The 20,196-nt window shown below is 46.2% G+C and overlaps 1 protein-coding gene across 2 annotated transcripts in view; it reads right to left on the bottom strand.

Annotated features, from left to right (window-relative positions):
- Positions 1-20,196, bottom strand: part of slc13a3 (solute carrier family 13 member 3) — a 58,782-nt gene that overhangs the window by 23,737 nt on the left and 14,849 nt on the right. For both annotated transcript variants that reach the window (XM_086005733.1, XM_086005734.1), the window contains exons 6-9: positions 12,144-12,269; positions 6,564-6,656; positions 4,973-5,077; positions 7-104 (exon numbers count right to left, since the gene is read on the bottom strand). In XM_086005733.1, the coding sequence (XP_085861859.1) occupies positions 7-104; positions 4,973-5,077; positions 6,564-6,656; positions 12,144-12,269 (422 nt within the window). The remainder of the gene's footprint in view (positions 1-6; positions 105-4,972; positions 5,078-6,563; positions 6,657-12,143; positions 12,270-20,196) is intronic.

Below are 20,196 nucleotides of genomic sequence, written 5' to 3'. Positions count from 1 at the left end.
ACGTACCTTTTGGATTGAACCACCACTTCAGTGAAGGTTTTTGAGATGGAAAGAAGCATAATGCAACAACAAATGATATTCCCGTCACCGCATCTGACACATATCTGAAAAAAAGAGTGTTTAAGAACAAAAAATCAGGAAAGTGGGCTGATAGTGATTGATGACTTCACCTCTGAGGAGGGAGTGTGCAGTTATACTCGACCCCAGAGGGCTGTGGAGTCTCAGCCGTTGAGTATATTCAAGACAGAGATCGACAGATTTCTGGACATTAAGGGAACCAGGGAATATGGGGATAGTGCGGGAAGGTGGAGTTGAGGTCGAAGATCAGCCATGATCTTATTGAATGGCGGAACAGGCTCGAAGGGCCGAATGACCTACTCCTGCTCCTATTTCTTATGTTCTGCCACTTTTTGTGTGCAGGTCTCCTTTTTCCTAATTCCATAACACACTAAAGCAGAAACAGTGAAACCCCCTCCATTTGGGATGTTTCCATCCCTAGACAGGTGGTTAGGATGAAGAAATGCCCTTCAGCCCATTAGATCTCATCCTTTCGGAATACCAACCCTAACAGTCTTTCAGTTGCAGCATCGAGCTGTTCCTTAAACTGGACTCAATTTTCATGTCCTGTTATTTCTTTCCAGCTGTTGATGTAAAGATATATTCCCTGTTGACTATTCTAAATACACAAACTTGAACTCTATCTTCTTGTGTTGCTGCCCTGGTGTATCTGAAAGTATAGTTTTGGGCTTACCTTCTATGGCCAGTAAAGCATCTTATATAGTCCTCTAATAGGTTCGCTAAGAGCTGTCTCTAGACAAGGATAAGCCTTCGTTATCAACTCTTAACTCCTCTCTACGATGCCAAAACTTAAAAAAGTCTTGTGTGTGAAACCTTTTCAAATGCCTTCTGAAACCAAAGTAAATTATATCCACTGGACAGCCCTCTCCCACTGGCTTATGCATCCTCTCAAAGAATCCCAGCAGTTTAGCAAGGCATGGTCGATTGCTTCGAAATCCAACAACAACAAAAATTTGCATTTATATATTGCCTTTAATGCAGAAAAAACAGCCTAACATGCTTCGTATAGGAAAATGGATGCTGAGCCAAAGAGGCAGCAAGATTATGACAGGCGCCCAAAATCTTGGGTAAAGGAGGTGGGTTATGTGGTAAACCACTGTTTGTATTCCACTGTGTACATGCCTGGACATGCCTCGGCTGACTCCTCCCACAAGTCCTAGTATAAAGGTGACTGCTCCCCAGCCCTTTGTATTTCTGGACCGGTCGACCACTTGAGGCAGACCTTCATTCTTTTGTTAATAAAAGCCTTTAGTTACTCTCTTAACTCTCAGTCTTTTATGAGTAATTGATAGCGCATCAGGTTATAAGGAGGGTCTTAAAGGAGGAGAGGGGGCCAAATGTAGAAAAGAGAGATAGAAGTAATGGGCTTGGGTCTGGAGCAATATTTCCCCGCAAATTTTTTTTTGGGTGCGCGGTCCCTTTAACGGGCTGCGCGGCCCATTCAAAGTTTCGCGCTTATGTAAAATTTTACATGGGAAAAGCTGGGACCAGCAGACAGCCATGTGGCTTAGAGGGAACGTTGGTCTGGAGCAGAAGCCAAAATATGCACATGAAGGGACACAAAGAGAACTTAGGTTATGAAGGCACGGCAAAGATTAGTAGAGACTTGTAAACTGAGGGTAGAAATGAGGCAATATAGAAACATAGAAGATAGGAGCAGGAGTAGGTCATTCGGCCCCTCAAGCCTGTTCCACCATTTAATGAGATCATGGCTGATCATCCAAATTCAATACCCTGTCCCTGCTTTCTCCCCATATCCCTTGATCCCTTTAGCCTTAAGAAGTATATCTAACTCCTTCTTGAATATATTTAATAAGTTGGCCTCAACTGACTTCTGTGGTAGAGAATTCCACAGGTTCACCACTCTCTGGGTGAAGAAATTCCTCCTCATCTCAGTCCTAAATGGCTTACCCCTTACCTTTAGACTGTGACCCCTGGTTCTGGACTCCCCCGCCATCGGGAACATCCTTCTTGCATCTAGTCTGTCCAGTCCTGTTAGAATTTTATAAGTTTCAATGAGATCCCCTCTCATTCTTCTAAACTCTAGCGAATATAAGCCTAATCGACCCAATCTCTCTTCATACATCATTCCTGCCATCCCAGGTATCAGTCTGGTAAATCTTCGCTGCACTCCCTCCATGGCAAGAACATCCTTCCTCAGATAAGGCGACCAAAACTGCACACAATACTCAAGGTGTGGTCTCACAACTGTACAACTGCAGAAGACATCCTTGCTCCTGTACTCGAATCCTCTCGCTATGAAGGCCAACATACCATTTGCCTTCTTAACTGCCTGCTGCACCTGTATGCTTACCTTCAGCGACTGGTGCACAAGGACACCCAGGTCTCGTTGCACTTCCCCTTTTCCCAATCTATTGCCGTTCAGATAATAATGTCTTCCTGTTTTTGCCACCAATGTGGATAACCTCGCATTTATCCACATTATACTGCATCTGCCATGCATCTGCCCAATCACCCAACCTGTCCAAATCATACTGGAGTTTCTCTGCATCCTCCTCACAGCACACACGCCCACCCAGCTTTGTGTCATCTGCAAACTTGGAGATATTACATCTAGTTCCCTCGTCTAGATCATTAATATATATTGTGAATAGCTGGGGTCCGAGCACCGATCCCTGCAGTGTGCAGTTAAAATATGTTCTCTCTCTTACAAGTGTGTATCCTAGCTGGTTAGGGGTCCTGTAGATAATGCAGCCTTTGAATTTCTTCGTAACACCTGTTTTAGTGACTTAGATTCCTGAGCCAAAATGATTGGATCGGGAATTAATTTATGAATTCAGACATGAAAAATCTGTATAAAGTATCTGCCATTGCCTGATCCTTTATCTTTAATATTTCTTTTGAACTTATTCATTAAAGGACCAACATACACCTACTATTACCAACATTTTGCATTTCCCTTGCTCTATCCGTAATCTGCTTTTTTCACCTCTTTTTCTATCCATCAGGGGGAGGGATATTAATAATGGAAGATGGAACATGGGCACCCACTGTCAACATCAAACACGCCCAGATCAAGATTGATGCAGAGCAAAGCTCCCTCTATTCTTCTCCAACAACGTTCCTAAACCAATCTCACAGTGACATTTTTCCAGTTGTGACCTCTGAGTCAGATTGCCAATTTGGGCTGAATTTTGGGCAGTTTCCAAGTTGTGGATCCTTGCCCACTAGGAACTGAATTGAATTTTCCCAAACTCACTAGGACCCTTGTAGTGAGCAGACAGAGGAAACATTCATCATGCTAGTCTAGGTTGCACTAGATCCCAAGTCCCAGAGGTGAAAGCCTAGGGAGCGATTTTCTGACGTCGGAGGAGGCAGGTTTGGAGGCGGGAAAGGCAGGAAAATCAGATCCAAAGAGGTCGGGATTTTGCCGGTGCCGGTTTTGGAGGTCGGGAAACACTCCCGCCTCCAGCTGGCCATTGTGCTATTAAAGATCCTTAAATGCTCATTAAGGGCCTCTCTAAGCCTATTTTGAGAGGCCCTCGTGATTTTTCCAGCTTTTCGATGTGATCCACGCACCTCCTGAACCACGCCAGGTAAACCTGGCGGGTTGACTCGTGGGTGGCCTCCTCACTGCTGCAGGTCTAACAAGACTTCGTTTATTGCAGCAAGGATTACTGGCAGGTGCCAGACCTTGGCTTTAAAAGGTCTCTGAGCACTTTTAGAAGGCCTTCCGAAGTCGGAGGTGCTGCAGCTTGACTTCATCAACTGTGGGACCTCCTTGGAAGACCCTCTCCCCGCTTGCAATGAGTGCTTCCCCAAAGGAGGCATCTACAAGCAGCATGGGAACTATTCATTTTCTTTCGGCATGGACCTCAGATGAGGATGAGGAGGTGGAGGAGGAGGATCTGGAGGAAGAGGAGGAGGTCAGAGCGCCGGTGTATCGACCAGCGGCCGCGGCAGCACGCGAGCACATGGCTGCCCGGGATGCAAGGGATGAACTTATCCTGGCCAGATCTGCATAGGTTGCCCAAGTTGGCACATGTCCTTTGCTCCATCCTAGGACATCATTGACAATGGACATGACTCTCTGGCCTCCTTTCACTCAAGCCACCAGCCTGACAACGCAAGTGTGGTGGTGCCCGCAATGTGGAGCTGCCTAAGGCGAAAGAACAGATGGCATAACGCCAACATTTTGGCTTCAAATCATTTTAATGCTTTCCAACAGGGATGGCATTTCATGAATACACAGAAACAGTCTCCCAATCTGCACACAGATCTGGAGGTTATATCCTTTGCCAGCTGTACCCACACAGCCTTGGTTTCTTCGGCAGGCCTCTTCCTCCGAGATGAGTGGAAGAGCACCTCCATGCTAGCTCTCACCCCCTCAAACAACATTTGCAGCGCCTCATCCGAGAGCCTCGGGTAGGCCCTTGCCTCGGAATTGGACATAGTGGTTTCTCAAAAGATGTTGGAGGTGGTGCAGGAGATGCAGAAATGCTGTGGAATGAACCAAGGGAGCAAGAAGCCATAAAATCAGACTGGAAAAGTGCTGTCAACAGAGGCGAGTTTCAGTCCCAAAACACTAATTGTGCAAGGGCATCCCAGACCTCTGAAATCCAGTGGCCAATCATGGGAAAATCACAAATTTTTGAAACCTATCAGTGGAGGCGAGTTTTAAACCCACCCAAACTGAAACCCGCCTCCATCTCGCCTCCAGTGGGAAAATCGCCCCCTAGTGTATAATAATGCACTGTAGCACCCAGTCCCCCCATTTTTCTATTACCTTATTTTAATGCTCCTTTTAATTACTCTCCACTGAATTTTATATGGTTCCAAGTCCTTTCTATTATTTGTTTCCTCATATGTATCTTTCAAAATATTTTAACTTGACCAGTTCATCTATGCAAATTGAAAAAAAAAATCTTCTTACCCTTTTTTGAAAAAACTGGCCCATCCAGGAATGAACTTTGGATCTCTTGTGAAAAGTAGAACCGCAAAGAAGAAGAAGAATACTGAAACTGCGCCCTCTGCAAACCTGCAAGGTCATTAAAAGAAAAGAAAGAAGTGGAATTTATATGGCGCCTTTCACGACCTCAGGACGTTCCAAAGCTAATTAAGTGCTTTTTAAGTACTTTCCAAAGTGATTTACCAACAGTTACGTACATTGTAATTGTAGCCACTGTTGTAATGTAGGAAACACGGCAGACAACTTGCGCACAGCAAGCTCCCACAAGCAACAATGGGATAAATGACCAGCTAATCTGTTTTTAGTGATGTTCTCTACGTCTATCCTATCAAACTCCTTCATAATCTTAAAGCCCTCTATCAAGTGATCCCCTATTTTTACCCAGCTCTTTACCCAGCATCCACAGCAGCAGAGACTGGGATTGAATGCTTGCACGGCTCGAGCCCAGGGATAGAGCGGTTTCTCTGCCGCTGAGGATGCTGGGTAAAGAACTCCCCATTCTACTGAAATATTTTCCAGGACGTACAATAACCATTTTGAAAGTAAGGACGGCGGCACAAAAAGGGAAACCGATGCCAGTCCCTAAGTTTTCTGTAATATTCAGATTTCACTGTATTATTCTACATGCTAACGGCTCCTCAAAACTTGTTTTTCTCAATCTTTAATGAGCGTTGCATATTTAATAATTGCATATGCAATGGAGTGTCACCTACTGAGAAACAGGCACTGAGAAACATCGCAAAGCTGTAAGGAGTAATAAGCCTGACTCATGGGTTAGTTTATCCTGCAATTCTTATTGTGTGTTATATTTATATTAGAAGTCTGAACAATACACGTTGCTTTTCTGCTTTTCTAAACACTGGCCAATTTTCTGTTGAAAGATTTTTTTTAAACAGAGATAGTTTGTGTTGGGCACTGTATTACATTGTCTTGTATGAAGTTATGGGATGTGGTCCATTGAATTGCCGTTAACTGCTGCACAGCAGGTGGTGGATAGGCATTGTGTTCATGTTTGTGCCCAGGGGGGCAATTGGCACCCCCCGAAAAGATTCTTCAGGATTCTCACGGAAAAGGTGGGGTGGGGGACGCCAATAATACACCGCTGTGGAACCATTCACGAGGGGCGGGGCACTCGGGAGAGCTCCCAATTTCCCATGTGGCCAGTCTGCCCCCCTTGTCGTGCCTCTAGTATGAACACGAGAGATAGAACACGATCTTGGGAATTAACATGTTGAATTTAACAGAAACTGGGTATTGAACTGAGGCGATTTCATTTTGAGCAACGGGAGTGGGAGCTTTCATTTGGTAGCACATTAATGCATCTGTATTATTGGCGGTGGTCTCATATTGGCAGCTTAAGCTGTTGATAATAAATCACCAACCGCACTACACGGGGGCAGTACCTGCATATTCTTAAATACGTGCTCCCTATGCTGCACAATTGTCAGGGGGTGGGCGGGGTGGGGGGGGGGGGGGTGGAGGGGAAACAAATACAAATCCCTGCCAGACAATACACTGCAAAACATAACAGCGCTGTAAATCCATCCATGCTTACGTTAATGGTCCCAGTTTATCGTAATCACTCTTTATTACAGCCCTCACTCTGGCTTGAGACTCAGGGTCAGTCTTTTCCTTCTTGCTCCATAACCTAAACATAAGACAGAAAAAGAAACTCCCAAATTATCACTTTAACATAAGTTTCAATGTAGCTTTGCCTCGCTGCTTCTTTTGAATTTGAAGTGCTTTTCATATTAATAAATCTAATCATTATTTGGTTGTGTAGTGTGTGTCTGGATAGAACTGGCGTTCAACAGACTTCCAATAAGACAGTTCTATGCACAGAGAATGGGAACCCCAGGCAAACAGTCCATAAAGAATTCAAGTTTACTTATAATTTCTACTGGAAGGCATAATATGCGCATATTTTAAAATCATCAATATCCTGTATAGGAAATATATTTTTTAAACCATAACAAGCAACATTATAGGAAAGATGTGATTGCACTAGAGAGGGTACAGAGGAGATTTACGAGGATGTTGCCAGGACTGGAGAATTTTAGCTGTGAGGAAAGATTGGATACGCTGGGGTTGTTTTCTTTGGAACAGAGGAGGCTGAGGGGAGACTTAATTGAGATGTATAAAATTATGAGGGGCCCAGATAGAGTGCATAGGAAGGATTTACTTCCCCTAGCAGAGAGGTCAATAACCAGGAGGCATAGATGTAAAGTAACTGGTAGAAGGATTAGAGGGGAGTTGAGGAGAACTTTTTTCACCTGGAGGGTGGTGGGGGTCTGGAACTCACTGCCTGAAAGTGTGATAGAGGTAGAGACCCTCATCACATTTAAAACGTACTTGGATAAGCACTTGAAGTGCCGTAACCTACAGGGCTACGGACCAAGAGCAGGAAAGTGGGATTAGGCTGGAGAGCTCTTTTTTGGCTGGTGCAGACACCATGGATCGATGGTCGCCTTCTGTGCTGTAGATTTCCATGATTCTATGAAGCATAAACAGCCAATGTGATGTCACTGATGGGTTCATAGATATATCTATATATAGAGTCATAGGGCTAGATTTTCCAAGCCCCGAGGAGGTCGGCATGGAGGCGGGAGAGCCGGTAAACTCGGAAAAAGTGGGGGCGGATGGCAAAGCCGCCCCCATCCCACCTCCGTGCCCTTTTGCCAGGAGGCGGGAAGAAGTGCAGCTTCGGGTCCCAGCTCCTGGAGGCGGGAAAGGCATTTAATCCTTTTAAATGCCTGTTAACAGGTAGTTAACAGGCAGAAAAAAAGGATTCGTGCCATTTTACCTTCACAGGTGAAGGCTTCCCGACCTCGGAGAACCCTGCCGGGTTGGAGGAGACGTGGAGGAGGTCTGCGGTGGTCAGAGGCACCTGGAAGTAAGGTGCAGAGATGAGTGATGGGTGCAAGTGTGGAGTGGTAAGTATGCAAGGTGAGTGATAAGTTTAAAAAAGTGTTCACTTACCTTGTTTTCTTCCTACAGCCTTTAGCCATGGTGGATCGGGAGAGCCGACATCCTGCTTGTCAATTTCACAGAATGGCTGTTGGAACCACTGTTCCTACAGCCATGTCAAATTTACAAATTTGAAAGGTTTGATGAGTCCTGAACACAAGAACTCATCAAACTAAAGAGAATGTCAGTGTTGGACAGCTTCACAGAGCTGTCAAACGCTGACATTTCTTCTTTGAAGAAGTCTTGACAGATGGCACGTCTGACGTTGCCGTGATCTGTCAGTGACTTCCTCCCTAATTGGCCTGCTGAGCCCACAGGGTGGGCTTAACAAGCTCAATCAGGGGAAAATCCCTCTGGTTGGTCAGGCGAGGATGGAGGCGGCAAATTAATACGACAAGCAGCTGTCCCGCCTCCAACTCACCTCCATTCATAAAATCCAGCCCATACAGTCATAGATTCAAGGAGTCATAACGGCACAGAAGGAGGCCATTCGGCCCATCGAGTCCGTGCCGGCTCTCTGTAGAGCAATCCAGTCAGTCCCATTCCCCCGCTCTATCCCCGTAGCCCTGCAGGTTTATTTCCCTCAAATGCCTATCCAGTCTCCCCTTGAAAACATTGAGTGTCTCCATTTCCACTACTTCCGTCGGCAGCGAGTTCCAGGTCCTCACCACTCGCTGCGTAAAAAAGTTTTTTCTCACATCCCCCCCGTGTCTCTTGCCCAAAACCTTAAATCTGTGTCCCCTAGTCCTTGTACCATCAACTAGTGGGAACAGCCTTTCCCCATCTAGCCTATCCAAACCCGTCATAATCTTGTACACCTCTATCAAATCACCCCTCAACCTCCTTTGCTCTAATGAAAATAAATCCAGCTTCTCCAACCTGTCCTTGTAGCTAAGATCCCCCATCCCCAGAAACATTCTGGTAAATCTCCTCTGCACCCTCTCAAGGGCCTTCACATCCTTCCTAAAGTGTGGTGACCAGAACTGGATGCAATACTCCAGTTGTGGCCTAACCAACGCTTTATAAAGGTTCAGCATAACTTCTCTACTTTTGTACTCAATACCTCAATTTATTTATATAATATATTATTCTATTTTATATATATATATATATTTATAGACTCTGCACCCTTGCCCTCTATGTTTTAATGAATAACAGAATTATTTACAAGGATAAACATTATTAGAGGCTGTAACTTGCCAGCCACTTCTTGGGGTAGAAATTAGTTTTGCGCGGTAGTGCTAAAGAGGCATTATTGCGTCGGTCGCCTGTTATATGGCCCGCTTGATCTTCAGCTCTATTGAAGTTAATGGACCTGATTATTGTGCTGGGAGTATAATGGGCGGCGGATACGATACCGCCCATTTAGCATTACCGCCCAAGACGGATTTTTACCCCATTATTTCTACCACCTTCGTAACATCGCTCGACTCCGACCCGGCCTCAGCTCATCTGCTGCTGAAACTCTCATCCATACCTTTGTTACCTCTAGACTTGATTATTCCAACGCCCTCCTGGCCAGCCTCCCGTCTTCCACCCTACACAAACTTGTGCTCATCCAAAACTCTGCTGCCCGTATCTTAACTCACTCCAAGTCTCATTCACCCATCACCCCTGTGCTTGCTGACCTTCACTGGCTCCCGGTCTGACAACGCCTCAGTTTTAAAATGCTCATCCTTGTTTTCAAATCCATCCATGGCCTCGCTCCTCCTTATCTCTGTAGCCTCCTCCAGCCCTACAAGCCTCCGAGATCTCTGCGCTCTTCCAGTTCTGGCCTCTTGCGCATCCCCGATTTTAATCACTCCACCACTGGTGTTCAGCTGTGCCTTCAGCTGCCAAGGCCCTAAGGTCTGGAATTCCCTCCCTAAACCTCTCCGCCTCCCTAGCTCTCTCTCCTCTTTTAAGATGCTCCTTAAAAATCTACCTCTTTGACCAATCTTTTGGTCACCTGTCCTGATATCTCTTTCTGTGGCTCGGCGTCAAAAATGTTTTTGATTGATAGCGCTCTTGTTAAGCACCTTGGGATGTTTTACTACGTTAAATGCGCTATATAAATGTAAGCGGTTATTGTTGTTGTTATTATCTTATGACTTTGGGACATTTGTCCTTTCCTCCAGAGTGTAAGTAGTCAATGATCAGTAAGGCTGCGATTTCGCCGACCGAGGTGGGTCCGGGGAGGCCGGGGTCGGTGTCGCGGTCCCAGCCCACTGCCTACTCCAGCCCGCACTTTCCAAGTGATTTTACGTTGATGGGCCTTGTTAAGCCCGCCCTGCGAGGTTCCCGGCCAATTAAAAGGAAGTATGTCTGATGACGTCATTTGATGACGCATCATTCAGCTGGTTTCCTTAAAGGGACCATGTCCAAAATTGATTTTGACAGTTGTGCTGTCAGTGTTCTATAGCATTGAGGTGCTGCAACATGCTGCAACACTGACGAGCACTGTACAAAGGTGCATGGTTGCACCCCGGCTCTCCCATGACTCCCTCCATATGCTTATGGAGGAAGTCACAGCACGCAGGGAGGTTCTCTTCCCTTCCCATGGGCGGAAGACACCTCCCCAGGACACCAATGCAGCCTGGTTGCACATTGCACAGGAGGAAACAAGCAAGGATGTTGTCAGGAGGACCAGGCTGCAGTGGCGCAAACCTTTCAATGATCTCAGTAGATCACAAAATGTTACTGCCAAGCCACACTGAACCTCATCCTGCTGTGCCACTCATCACATCCCCATCACTCTGCCTTCCCTACCCTACTCCTGCACATCTTTACTCACACCAACTTACCTCGCACCACCACCCATCCCTCTCTATCACTTCCCCATCTCACTAGCCACCCCTCACACTCACCCTCATCCTACTGCAAGCATACCAATCAACAACACACAGGGGTAGGCACTTGGGTGGTTTAGCCAATGTTCATGTGAAGTTTCTGGTAATGTGCTGTCAAAACATTGAAACCTTTATTTTCAGCACTTTGCGTTCTTGGACAGAGTTGTGTGCACCTTTGGAAGTGGCTTAGTGAGTTGTAGTGAATGGTGAGACATAGGGTACCCCCCCCCCCCACCCAGCAATGGTGATGAGTGTGAAAGGAATGGCCTGGGCATTGTAGGGATGCTTTATGGTGCTGGTGTGGGGTGGTGTAAACCTGGCGCATCATGTGGCAGCCAGGGTGTAAAGCATCAAGTGAAGTAAATCTGGCCATGGTGAGGCCCATCCCTGGCGTCCCGGGCAGCAATGTGGTCGGGTGCTGATGCCCTGTGTCCTGTGCAGCATCAGCTAATTACGGAGAAGGTTGGTGTGGATGTTGGTGCTACTGGTGTGCCAGTGATGCTGGTGTTGGGGCTGATTGTTTTGGGATTCTGAGGACCAAGGTGAGATATTTTCAAGGGCACCGATGCTGATGGAATAGATGGCAGGTGAGGTTGAGATGACAGAAGCGATCTGTCAATGGTGAGAGAGGTTGTTCCAATGAGGTGACACTGGATAGAGAGTTGGCTCCAAACACTTGCAAGCTGCAGAAAGCTCAATCTGTCTTCCAAATGCAGTAACCAACAGTTTCTGAGCTTTGAAAGTGTAACATGGGATCTTTTATACAACTTTGGCAGCTGTCAGGTCATGAGATAATTCAATGCGGAATCTAATCACGATATGCTGAGCTGACGTGTTCCCCGAGCAGCGGGTAACCCGTGGAGAGCATGTAAAATTGAAAGGTAGGCTTAAAATTGGATGTTAACAACCCATTTAATGATGTGAATTTCCTCCCCCACTGTTTGGTGTTGGGTCTGTTCAGCACCAACAGACCAGACACCTGGGAGACTCGGGTGGAGGCGGGCTGACAGTGGGTTCCCTACCTGCTGTCAATCTTTGCTATTTTGACAGCGGACCCGCCTCCGAACCCGCCCTCTGAGCGCCGGCAAAATTCAGCCCTAAGTGTCAGTAAGTGAAACACATCAATGGCGACTGTGGATTGAAGATTTCCATTTACACAGGCTGCCAATAGGACCAGCAGGTCTACCTACGGCTTTAGTTTCCACCCACGTTTTGTTCAAAGACTGCAGGGGTACAGTCTGGGGAAGCAGGAGATGGGCTTGCTGAGGCTTAGACCAAAAGTACACGAGGAAGATTTCAGCTCGGAATTGCACATATTTTTTTTTTCTCCTTTTTGTTACCTTGGGTTGAGTCCTCCGTATAGGAAAGAGATCCACAACCAGCCAATGACCAGAAACAGGATTGCAAGAGGACAGCAAAACATAAACCAGGATGCAAAGTTCACCACGTCGCAACCGGGGAAATAGCTGAAACAAAGCAAGAAAACAAAACCTATTAACGTGGAAGAACAGTATGAAATCCCGCATCACCATTTGTAAATTTTCAACATCAACCGCCTTACCCAAGGAGCTGAGAGGAACATGGCCAAGTTGCGCGGAGGTGGGATTAACTCCTCTACCCCACGCCCCCCCCAAAGGCAGGTGGGTGTCAAGAGTTCTTCCGGCTGCATGGAGTCGGGTAGCACCGGAGATGCATGTGTCCTGGCATTTGTGCTTGCCTGTTCTATGCTAATTAGGTGCCCGTTCACTGACCCCACAAACTCTGGTGCGGTCCGCCCCAATGCCACCTCTGATTTTGTTTGGTCCCGCGTCGCCACTTTGCACAGGCCATTCAAAATACCGCGCCGGTGCCGGTTTTTTGTATCGAAAAGCCAGCTACGCGGGTTCCCTGGAGTGCCGCGCGGTCATGCAGCTTACAGGGAACGTTGGTCATTACCTAGGTGCCATCTCAATGTAACCACCAGGATCGTGGCCCAAGCAATTTCAACGCCTGTAGCAAAATTACTTATTGGGCCAGAATTTACTGTAACTGGCAAACGAACAGCGCCCACTGTTAGTTAGACCTGCCTTTGCCTGTTAAATTTCCGTGAGTTTTTCCACGGCAAGTTGCTGTAAGTTCGAGATGGAAACGGCGCGGCGCCCTCTACAGGGCATCTGGGACCCGTGTGAACAGGGCAAGCAACTGCGTATCTCCTTAACCAATCAGACTGAAGTATTGTTAATGAACAGCACAGAGTCTGAACCAGGAAGTGTCAGTTAAAATAATGAATTCAATGTCAAATCAGGTGCAGAGAGCAAAATAAAGAGAGGGAAGGAAAGATTGGATTAAGAAATAAAAAAAGAGACAGGAAGAAAAAGTTAAAAACAATGAATTTGCTCTTTTTTAAAAATCTCTAACAATTAATAGCTGAAGGAATGAGACTCCACACTTGTAAAAGTTAATTTTCAGTGCCAGAGGGGTTGTTTGGCAGTAATTAAGACTTACCACACCATTAAAAAGGGTACTTAGACTGAAATGGACCAGCCCTAACCTTCTGTGGTGAATTTATTCCATATCCATGGCGTACGTGCAGGAACTTCACGCCGCTCAATGCATTTGAATGGGGAGCCAAACGGCAAGATGCCGTTTTCATGCAGCTATCAGCAGAGCGGCACATCTCGGACAGCAACTTCCGGATTTTCGCGTTTAAATGCGCATCTGCGCACATTTGCTGTCCGATTTGCACACAAGTAACGGTGGCGCCGTTAACCTCACTGTTATTTTTACAGTAAATTCTGGCCCATTAAACCAACAACTAAATTGTGATTGTTCTTGAGAATGTTTTGTGCTTCAAATTCCAATTTCATTGGTTCCTGTGTGCGCTAACTGTCCAATTTTTTGCCCAATATTGATGCCAAAACATGAAGCTTGTGCTGTGAATGCGTATTGGAATTTTTGTCTGTTGTAGATACTGTTTCTGGAAGCCTGAATGGTTTTCCTTTCACCGCTGTACTCAGATCACACACAATTGCAATCAGATTCCAAGCTGCACTCAAGACATGGAGCCTAACTATATGTCTATCTGTCTTCTATATCTTATTCAAAAATGTTACACCGCACTCACTTCCTGTCTACAAAACTTAACTTCCTGTTGTAATTTTTTTTGTCACGTTTTTGGATCAACTTTTTACCATTGGAAATTTCTATGTCCATATATATGGAAACTGCCTTTGTAAACTCTTCACCCTGTGACCACAATCTAGCTAGCTTATCCCCATAAATTGCTCAAAATGCTTTCTGAAAAATTTTCAAGTGCCTTGTTATTTCTCAGTGACTGAAATGTCTAATGAATTTAAATAAAATGAAAATTTCATAGCTGATGGAATATTTTTATTTATCTTCTAAAATTTTTGATCCATTGCTTTTTAAAGTTATTTGCAGAAAATCTTGAGGACAAATTTTGCATTTGTGTGTGTTTTGTCTGAGTTTTAGAGTTTGAGAAAATTTGTTAATGTGCTGATCATACATCTTCTGCAGCTTTTGTTTTATGTTCTATAATGACCAGAAAGCATTTTCAGCTGTGAAAGTAAGAGTGTCTTTCCTCATGCTAAAGTTAGTTCCAGTTTCAAATAAAAATACGATTTGAATTTTGAAGCTAACTAATTTTCCACCTGCATTTTGTAGACAGATAGAAAAGGTAAATGTTCTAAATACTTACACCTGTGGGTCAGAGATTTTAATTACTAAGACCTATGATTGATAGAAAGAGAAAGAAAGGCAGGGACAGAGCAACAATGATAGAAATAGAAACAGACATAAAGGATTGGATTTTCATTGAGGAGGCGTGTAGGAGGCGGGACTACAACTTTTGGGGTTGTAGTCCCGCCTCCATCGAGTTGTAGCCAACCCACGCGATTTTGACTTGATTGACCTTGTTGAGCCCGCCCAGTGGGCTCAGCAGGCCAATTAAGGGCCACCCGGCAACAGGTGACGTCACAGATTGACATTTCATCTGTCAAGACCTTTTGACAGATGAAATATCAGCGTTTCACAGCTGTTTGAAGCTGTCAAACACTGACAATCTGCACTCTAAGTTAATTCCTTCCTCTCAGGATGATTTAGAGATCTCCCCAGAACAGAAAGCTGAATGCTGCAATTTTTGACAGATCGCGGCCATTCTGCTTTCTGTGCCGGTGAGATGAGGGGCTCCCGAGACCTGAAGGAAGGAAGGCTGTAAAGGTAAGTAAAAACTTCTTTAAACACTTTAAACACACCAAACACACTTACCTCTGCACTCATGCACCCATCACTCACCTGAACACCGGACATCTCGACCCCTCCAAGCCCTTCAGCCCGACGGCCCGCCTTGCTAACTTGCCGTGGTTTGGAGCCGTCGGGAATCCTACATTTCAAGAATGAAAATAGGGATTAGGCTAAAAACTGCCTGTTATATACCTGTTAACAGGCAGTTAATTGGCACTAATCCCCTTCCCGCCTCGGGGAGGTGGGTCCCAGTGCGGGTCGGGTACCCGCCTCCTTTGAAACTGGCATGGAGGCGGGTTGGGGGCGGGATGGGTTCGCGCGCCCCGATTTCAGGATTTTAAACCCCCACACGCCTCCAATCCCGCCTCCACGGCCCAATGAAAAATCCTGCCCAAAGAGTGTATTTCCTCATTGTAGTTTTATTTATTTACTTTTTAAATGCTGTAAATTGAATTTTGAAAGTAAACAAAGCCTCTTGGAAGGAAATAGTTAGAAAGGGAGGTTAGGAGGGCAACAGCTTGAAGGATGACGGTCCAGTCTCTCTACCCTTGAGGGAAGTAAATGGAAGGGAGATAGGAGTGGATTAATGGTTAATGGTGATCTGAGTAACAGCAGAACAAAGGGGTTAAATGGATAATTCAGAAGGGATCACAGACACATGGCCCATTTCCGTGTTGTAAAATTCTGTCATTCTATGTAATTCTATTATACTTTGAGCATCGCATTTCAAACATCCCGCATGCCATAGAGAAATTATGTGCAAAATTCTTGCAGCTGATTGGTTACATTTTATATTCATAAAACAGCAATAAACGAGAAATCAATAATGATGGCCGGTGAGAAAAAGCTGACAATTAAAAAAAATAGGAAACTGAGTCAATTAAATTGCATAAACAAAGTGACGTAAGAAAACTACTAGGCATTTGGTCTAAGCGTTAAACAAAGCTTTAATCAACTGTTTTACAACATGGAGGTCTAGTTGTGTCCTTCACTAGTTCCTGTTAAGAATGTCCTGCGCAAGCTGGGCCCGTGCCCAAGTATTTATACTCTCCCTGGACAGCACCACCCGCAGGCCACTCAGTATTATTTCATAAGTCTTTCTTTCATGAATGACTGATTCATGTCACAAAGTTTAACAATTCTTTCCTTGCGATGGATCAGAACTCAGTAACTAAGATTTGCCAACAAAGATAAACTGAAAACAAATTGCTCAAAAAAAGGTCAAAATCTTTTTGCCTGCCTTTTTTTGCAATAACTGAAATGTCTTATTTTAACAAATAAGGCTTGTAACATAATGAAATGCACTTCCACACCCCAGCATCCAGGACAAAGCAGCCCGCTTGATTGGCACCCCATCCACCACCTTAAACATTCACTCCCTCCACCACCAGCGTACCGTGGCTGCAGTGTGTACCATCTACAAGATGCACTGCAGCAACTCGCCAAGGCTCCTTCGGCAGCACCTCCCAAACCCGCGACCTCTTCCACCTCGAAGGACAAGGGCAGCAGGCGCATGGGAACACCACCACCTCCAAGTTCCCCTCCAAGTCACACACCATCCTGACTTAGAAATATATCGCCGTTCCTTCATCATCGCTGGGTCAAAATCCTGGAACTCCCTCCCTAACAGCACTGTGGGAGTACCTTCACCACACGGACTGCAGCGGTTCAAGAAGGCGGCTCACCACCACTGTAATGTATGTACCTTTAAGGGGGGGAACTACTTTCTACAGCTCATGTATACTGTAGTACCGGCAGTGACCACACCTGCATATAACGCTGAGTAGTAATCTGTTGTTTCAGTTGCAGTTTGAACCACGTTGAGTAAACACCTGTTGTACCGTTCTCTGCAGTCCGTTTCTTATTATTACACGGACGTAACATTGGCGACGAGGCAGGTTCGAACCTACCTGCAACTCTGCATCACCTCCCGGGGATTCGTTCCTGGAGATCAGTGGATTGGAGGTCAAGGCCAGAGACTCGGGCGTCGACCACGGGCAACCGCCCAGTCATCCAGCAGAGACTCGAGAATTGCGGGGGAGGCTGTCGAGAGCCAGGCTTGGCTTTCCAGTCGAGGTGGTCCAGCGAAACGGGCTGGCAACAGGTAGTGCGCAGACCCTTCCCGGACAGCGGCGGGCTAGAGCTGACCGAACGGCACAGCAAAGGGCTGAGCAGCGTCGACGGGGGAGAGAGAGAGAGGGCAGAGCGCACAGGGCGCAGCCGGTGTTCAGGGGCCGAGCAGCGCAGGAGAAGCACGCAAAACCTACAGGGCGCCGCCATTGCCTCGAGAACCGCCGGGAGTGGTGTCGGCAGCAGCGGGGGAGGAAGGAAAGCGCGGGAGACGCCATTTTAAGCCATTGGGAGGCGCCATTTTAAACCACACCCAAAATGCCGAAGAGTGGCAGTATCACCACATTTGACAATGAAGTCGAAGATTGGACTACATATGTCGAACGAATAGAGGTGTACTGCAAGGCAAATGGGGTGTCAGATGACAAGAAAGCGTCGGTATTGTTAAATTTAATGGGTGCAAAGACGTATGGTTTATTACGAAATCTAGTAACCCCAACGAAGCCAATGGAAAAGAGTTTTGAAGACATAGTAACGATACTAAAGGAACATTTAAACCCCACACCGCTGCTGATAGCAGAAAGATTCAAGTTTCACAAACGGAACCAGCATAAGGATGAAAGCAATGCTGATTATTTAACAGAACTGCGCAAACTATCGAAACACTGCCAGTTTGGAGCGGGACTGGCAAATACCTTAAGGGACAAGTTTGTGTGTGGGCTTCAAAGTGAAGGAACCCAGAAACAGCTTTTATCTGAAAAGGACCTTACGCTGGAAAAGACTTTCAGCATTGCGGTATCATATGAAGCAGCAGCACGGGGCACTGCAGAGATACAACAGAGACCGCAAGAATATGGCACAAACGAAATGTCATATGGAACAGAGAAGTGCTATCGCTGCGGCAGAACAACACACGACCAGAATGATTGCTGGTTCAAAGACAAAGTGTGCAGACAGTGTGGAAAAGTGGGACACATAGCACGAGTCTGCAGGTCGGGAAAGAAAACCAGCAATAAGAAACTGACCAAAGGGAAGTACAAGAAGGTACATAAGATAACGGAGAATAGTTCAGATGAACAAAAGAGTGGCAACGACTCCGAAAGCAGGGAACTGAGTTGTCTGAAACTACATAATGTGATCACAACAGAGGATCACCGAACCATTTGGGTCACTCTCAAGATAGCAGGAGTCCAGGTAAAGATGGAATTGGACACAGGATCAGCTCTAACAGTCATAAACCGACAGGACTACGAGCGGCTATTCTCACACATACCCTTGAGAGACACAAAAATTATTTTGAAGACGTACACGGGGCAAAAAGTCTACCCCAAAGGAAAAATAAGGGTGACCGTTATATATAACGGTAAGGAAACACCAAAACTAGACCTGTATGTATTGCAAGATGGAGGACCACCATTAATGGGACGTGAATGGATCCGGAAAATACAACTGGATTGGCATTCCATACAGGCACTGACTGTGGCTGACAAAAAGGATGACAACGTCACACCTGGGCGACTGTCAAAGATCCTAACTGACGCGAAAGAAGTGTTCCAGCAAGGACTCGGAACACTAAAAGGCATGACAGCGATGATTAAAATTGAAGAAAACGCAAGCCCAAAATGTTTTACGGCCAGACCGGTGCCTTATGCGATCCGCCCAGCCGTCGAAGCAGAGCTGGAGAGTCTGGAACGTTCAGGTGTACTGTCCAAGGTAGACTGGAGCGAGTGGGCTACACCCATTGTCCCTGTGATGAAAAAGTCGTTGAGCAGCACGCCTGGGGAACCAAGGAAGGTTAGCATCTGTGGGGACTTTAAGGTAACAGTGAACCCGGTCCTTCACACCGTACAATATCCACTTCCGCGGATTGAAGATATTTTCGCCTCGCTATCTGGAGGGAAACGCTTCACTAAGATTGATCTGGCCCAGGCGTATCTGCAAATGGAGGTAGAAGAAGCATCAAAAAAATACCTCACAATCAACACCCATAAAGGTCTCTACCAATACAACCGGCTGGTATTCGGGGTAGCATCAGCTCCGGCTATTTGGCAGAGGGCAATGGAACAAGTCCTGCAAGGGATCCCAGGGACCCAGTGTTATTTGGACGACATCCTGGTCACGGGCGAAAATGACAGTGATCACCTTGCCAACCTGGAGCAGGTGCTCACTAGATTGCAGGAATATGGGCTCCGAGCTAACCGCCCCAAATGCGAGTTTTTTAGAAAACAGATCTCGTATTGTGGCCACGTTATCGATAAAGAGGGGTTACATAAGTCCCCAGAGAAGATTGAGGCAGTAGTCAAGGCTCCAGCACCGGAAAATGTGTCACAACTGAGGTCGTTCCTCGGGCTGGTAAACTACTACCATAAGTTCTTGCCAAATTTGTCTACAATACTACACCCACTGAACACCCTACTGCAAACTGGGGTGCCATGGAAGTGGAATGACGAATGTAGACGAGCTTTCCAGAAGAGCAAAACACTAATCACATCGAAAGAGGTATTGGCCCATTACAACCCAGCATTACCAACGTCACCCTACGGCATTGGAGCGGTGCTGTCGCACAAATTCTCGGACGGCTCAGAGAAGCCAATAGCCTTTGCGTCACAATCACTAACCTCAGCCGAGCGTAACTACGCCCAGATTGACAGGGAGGCACTCAGCCTAGTGTGGGGAGTGAAAAAGTTCAATCACTATCTGCACAGGCAGAAATTCACCTTGCTGACTGATCACCAGCCTCTTGTCTCCATTTTTAAACCGAAGAAGGGCGTTCCGGTGATGACTGCGCAACGACTACAAAGATGGTCACTTTTTCTGGGGTCGCACCACTATGAGATTGAATATAAGGGCACGAAACAGCATGGAAATGCTGATGGGCTATCACGCCTGCCACTGCCTACTGCGGAGGAAGCACCAGCATTGGATCCTGTCGAAATATTCCATTCGACTATAGTCGAATACTTACCGGTAACTAACGCTTGTATCGAAAAGGAAACCCGAAATGACCCGACACTGTCTCGGGTATATGATTTGACGGTGAAGGGATGGCCAGCACATGGCGACTCACTGTTGCCAGCATTC

This window comes from Somniosus microcephalus, chromosome 13 (assembly GCF_052327205.1).
Source record: "Somniosus microcephalus isolate GS21.2 chromosome 13, FLI_Smic_1.0, whole genome shotgun sequence".
Taxonomy (NCBI): Eukaryota; Metazoa; Chordata; class Chondrichthyes; order Squaliformes; family Somniosidae; genus Somniosus; species Somniosus microcephalus.
Note: the sequence above shows the minus strand (reverse complement) of the source record. Positions and strands in the feature narration are given on the sequence as shown.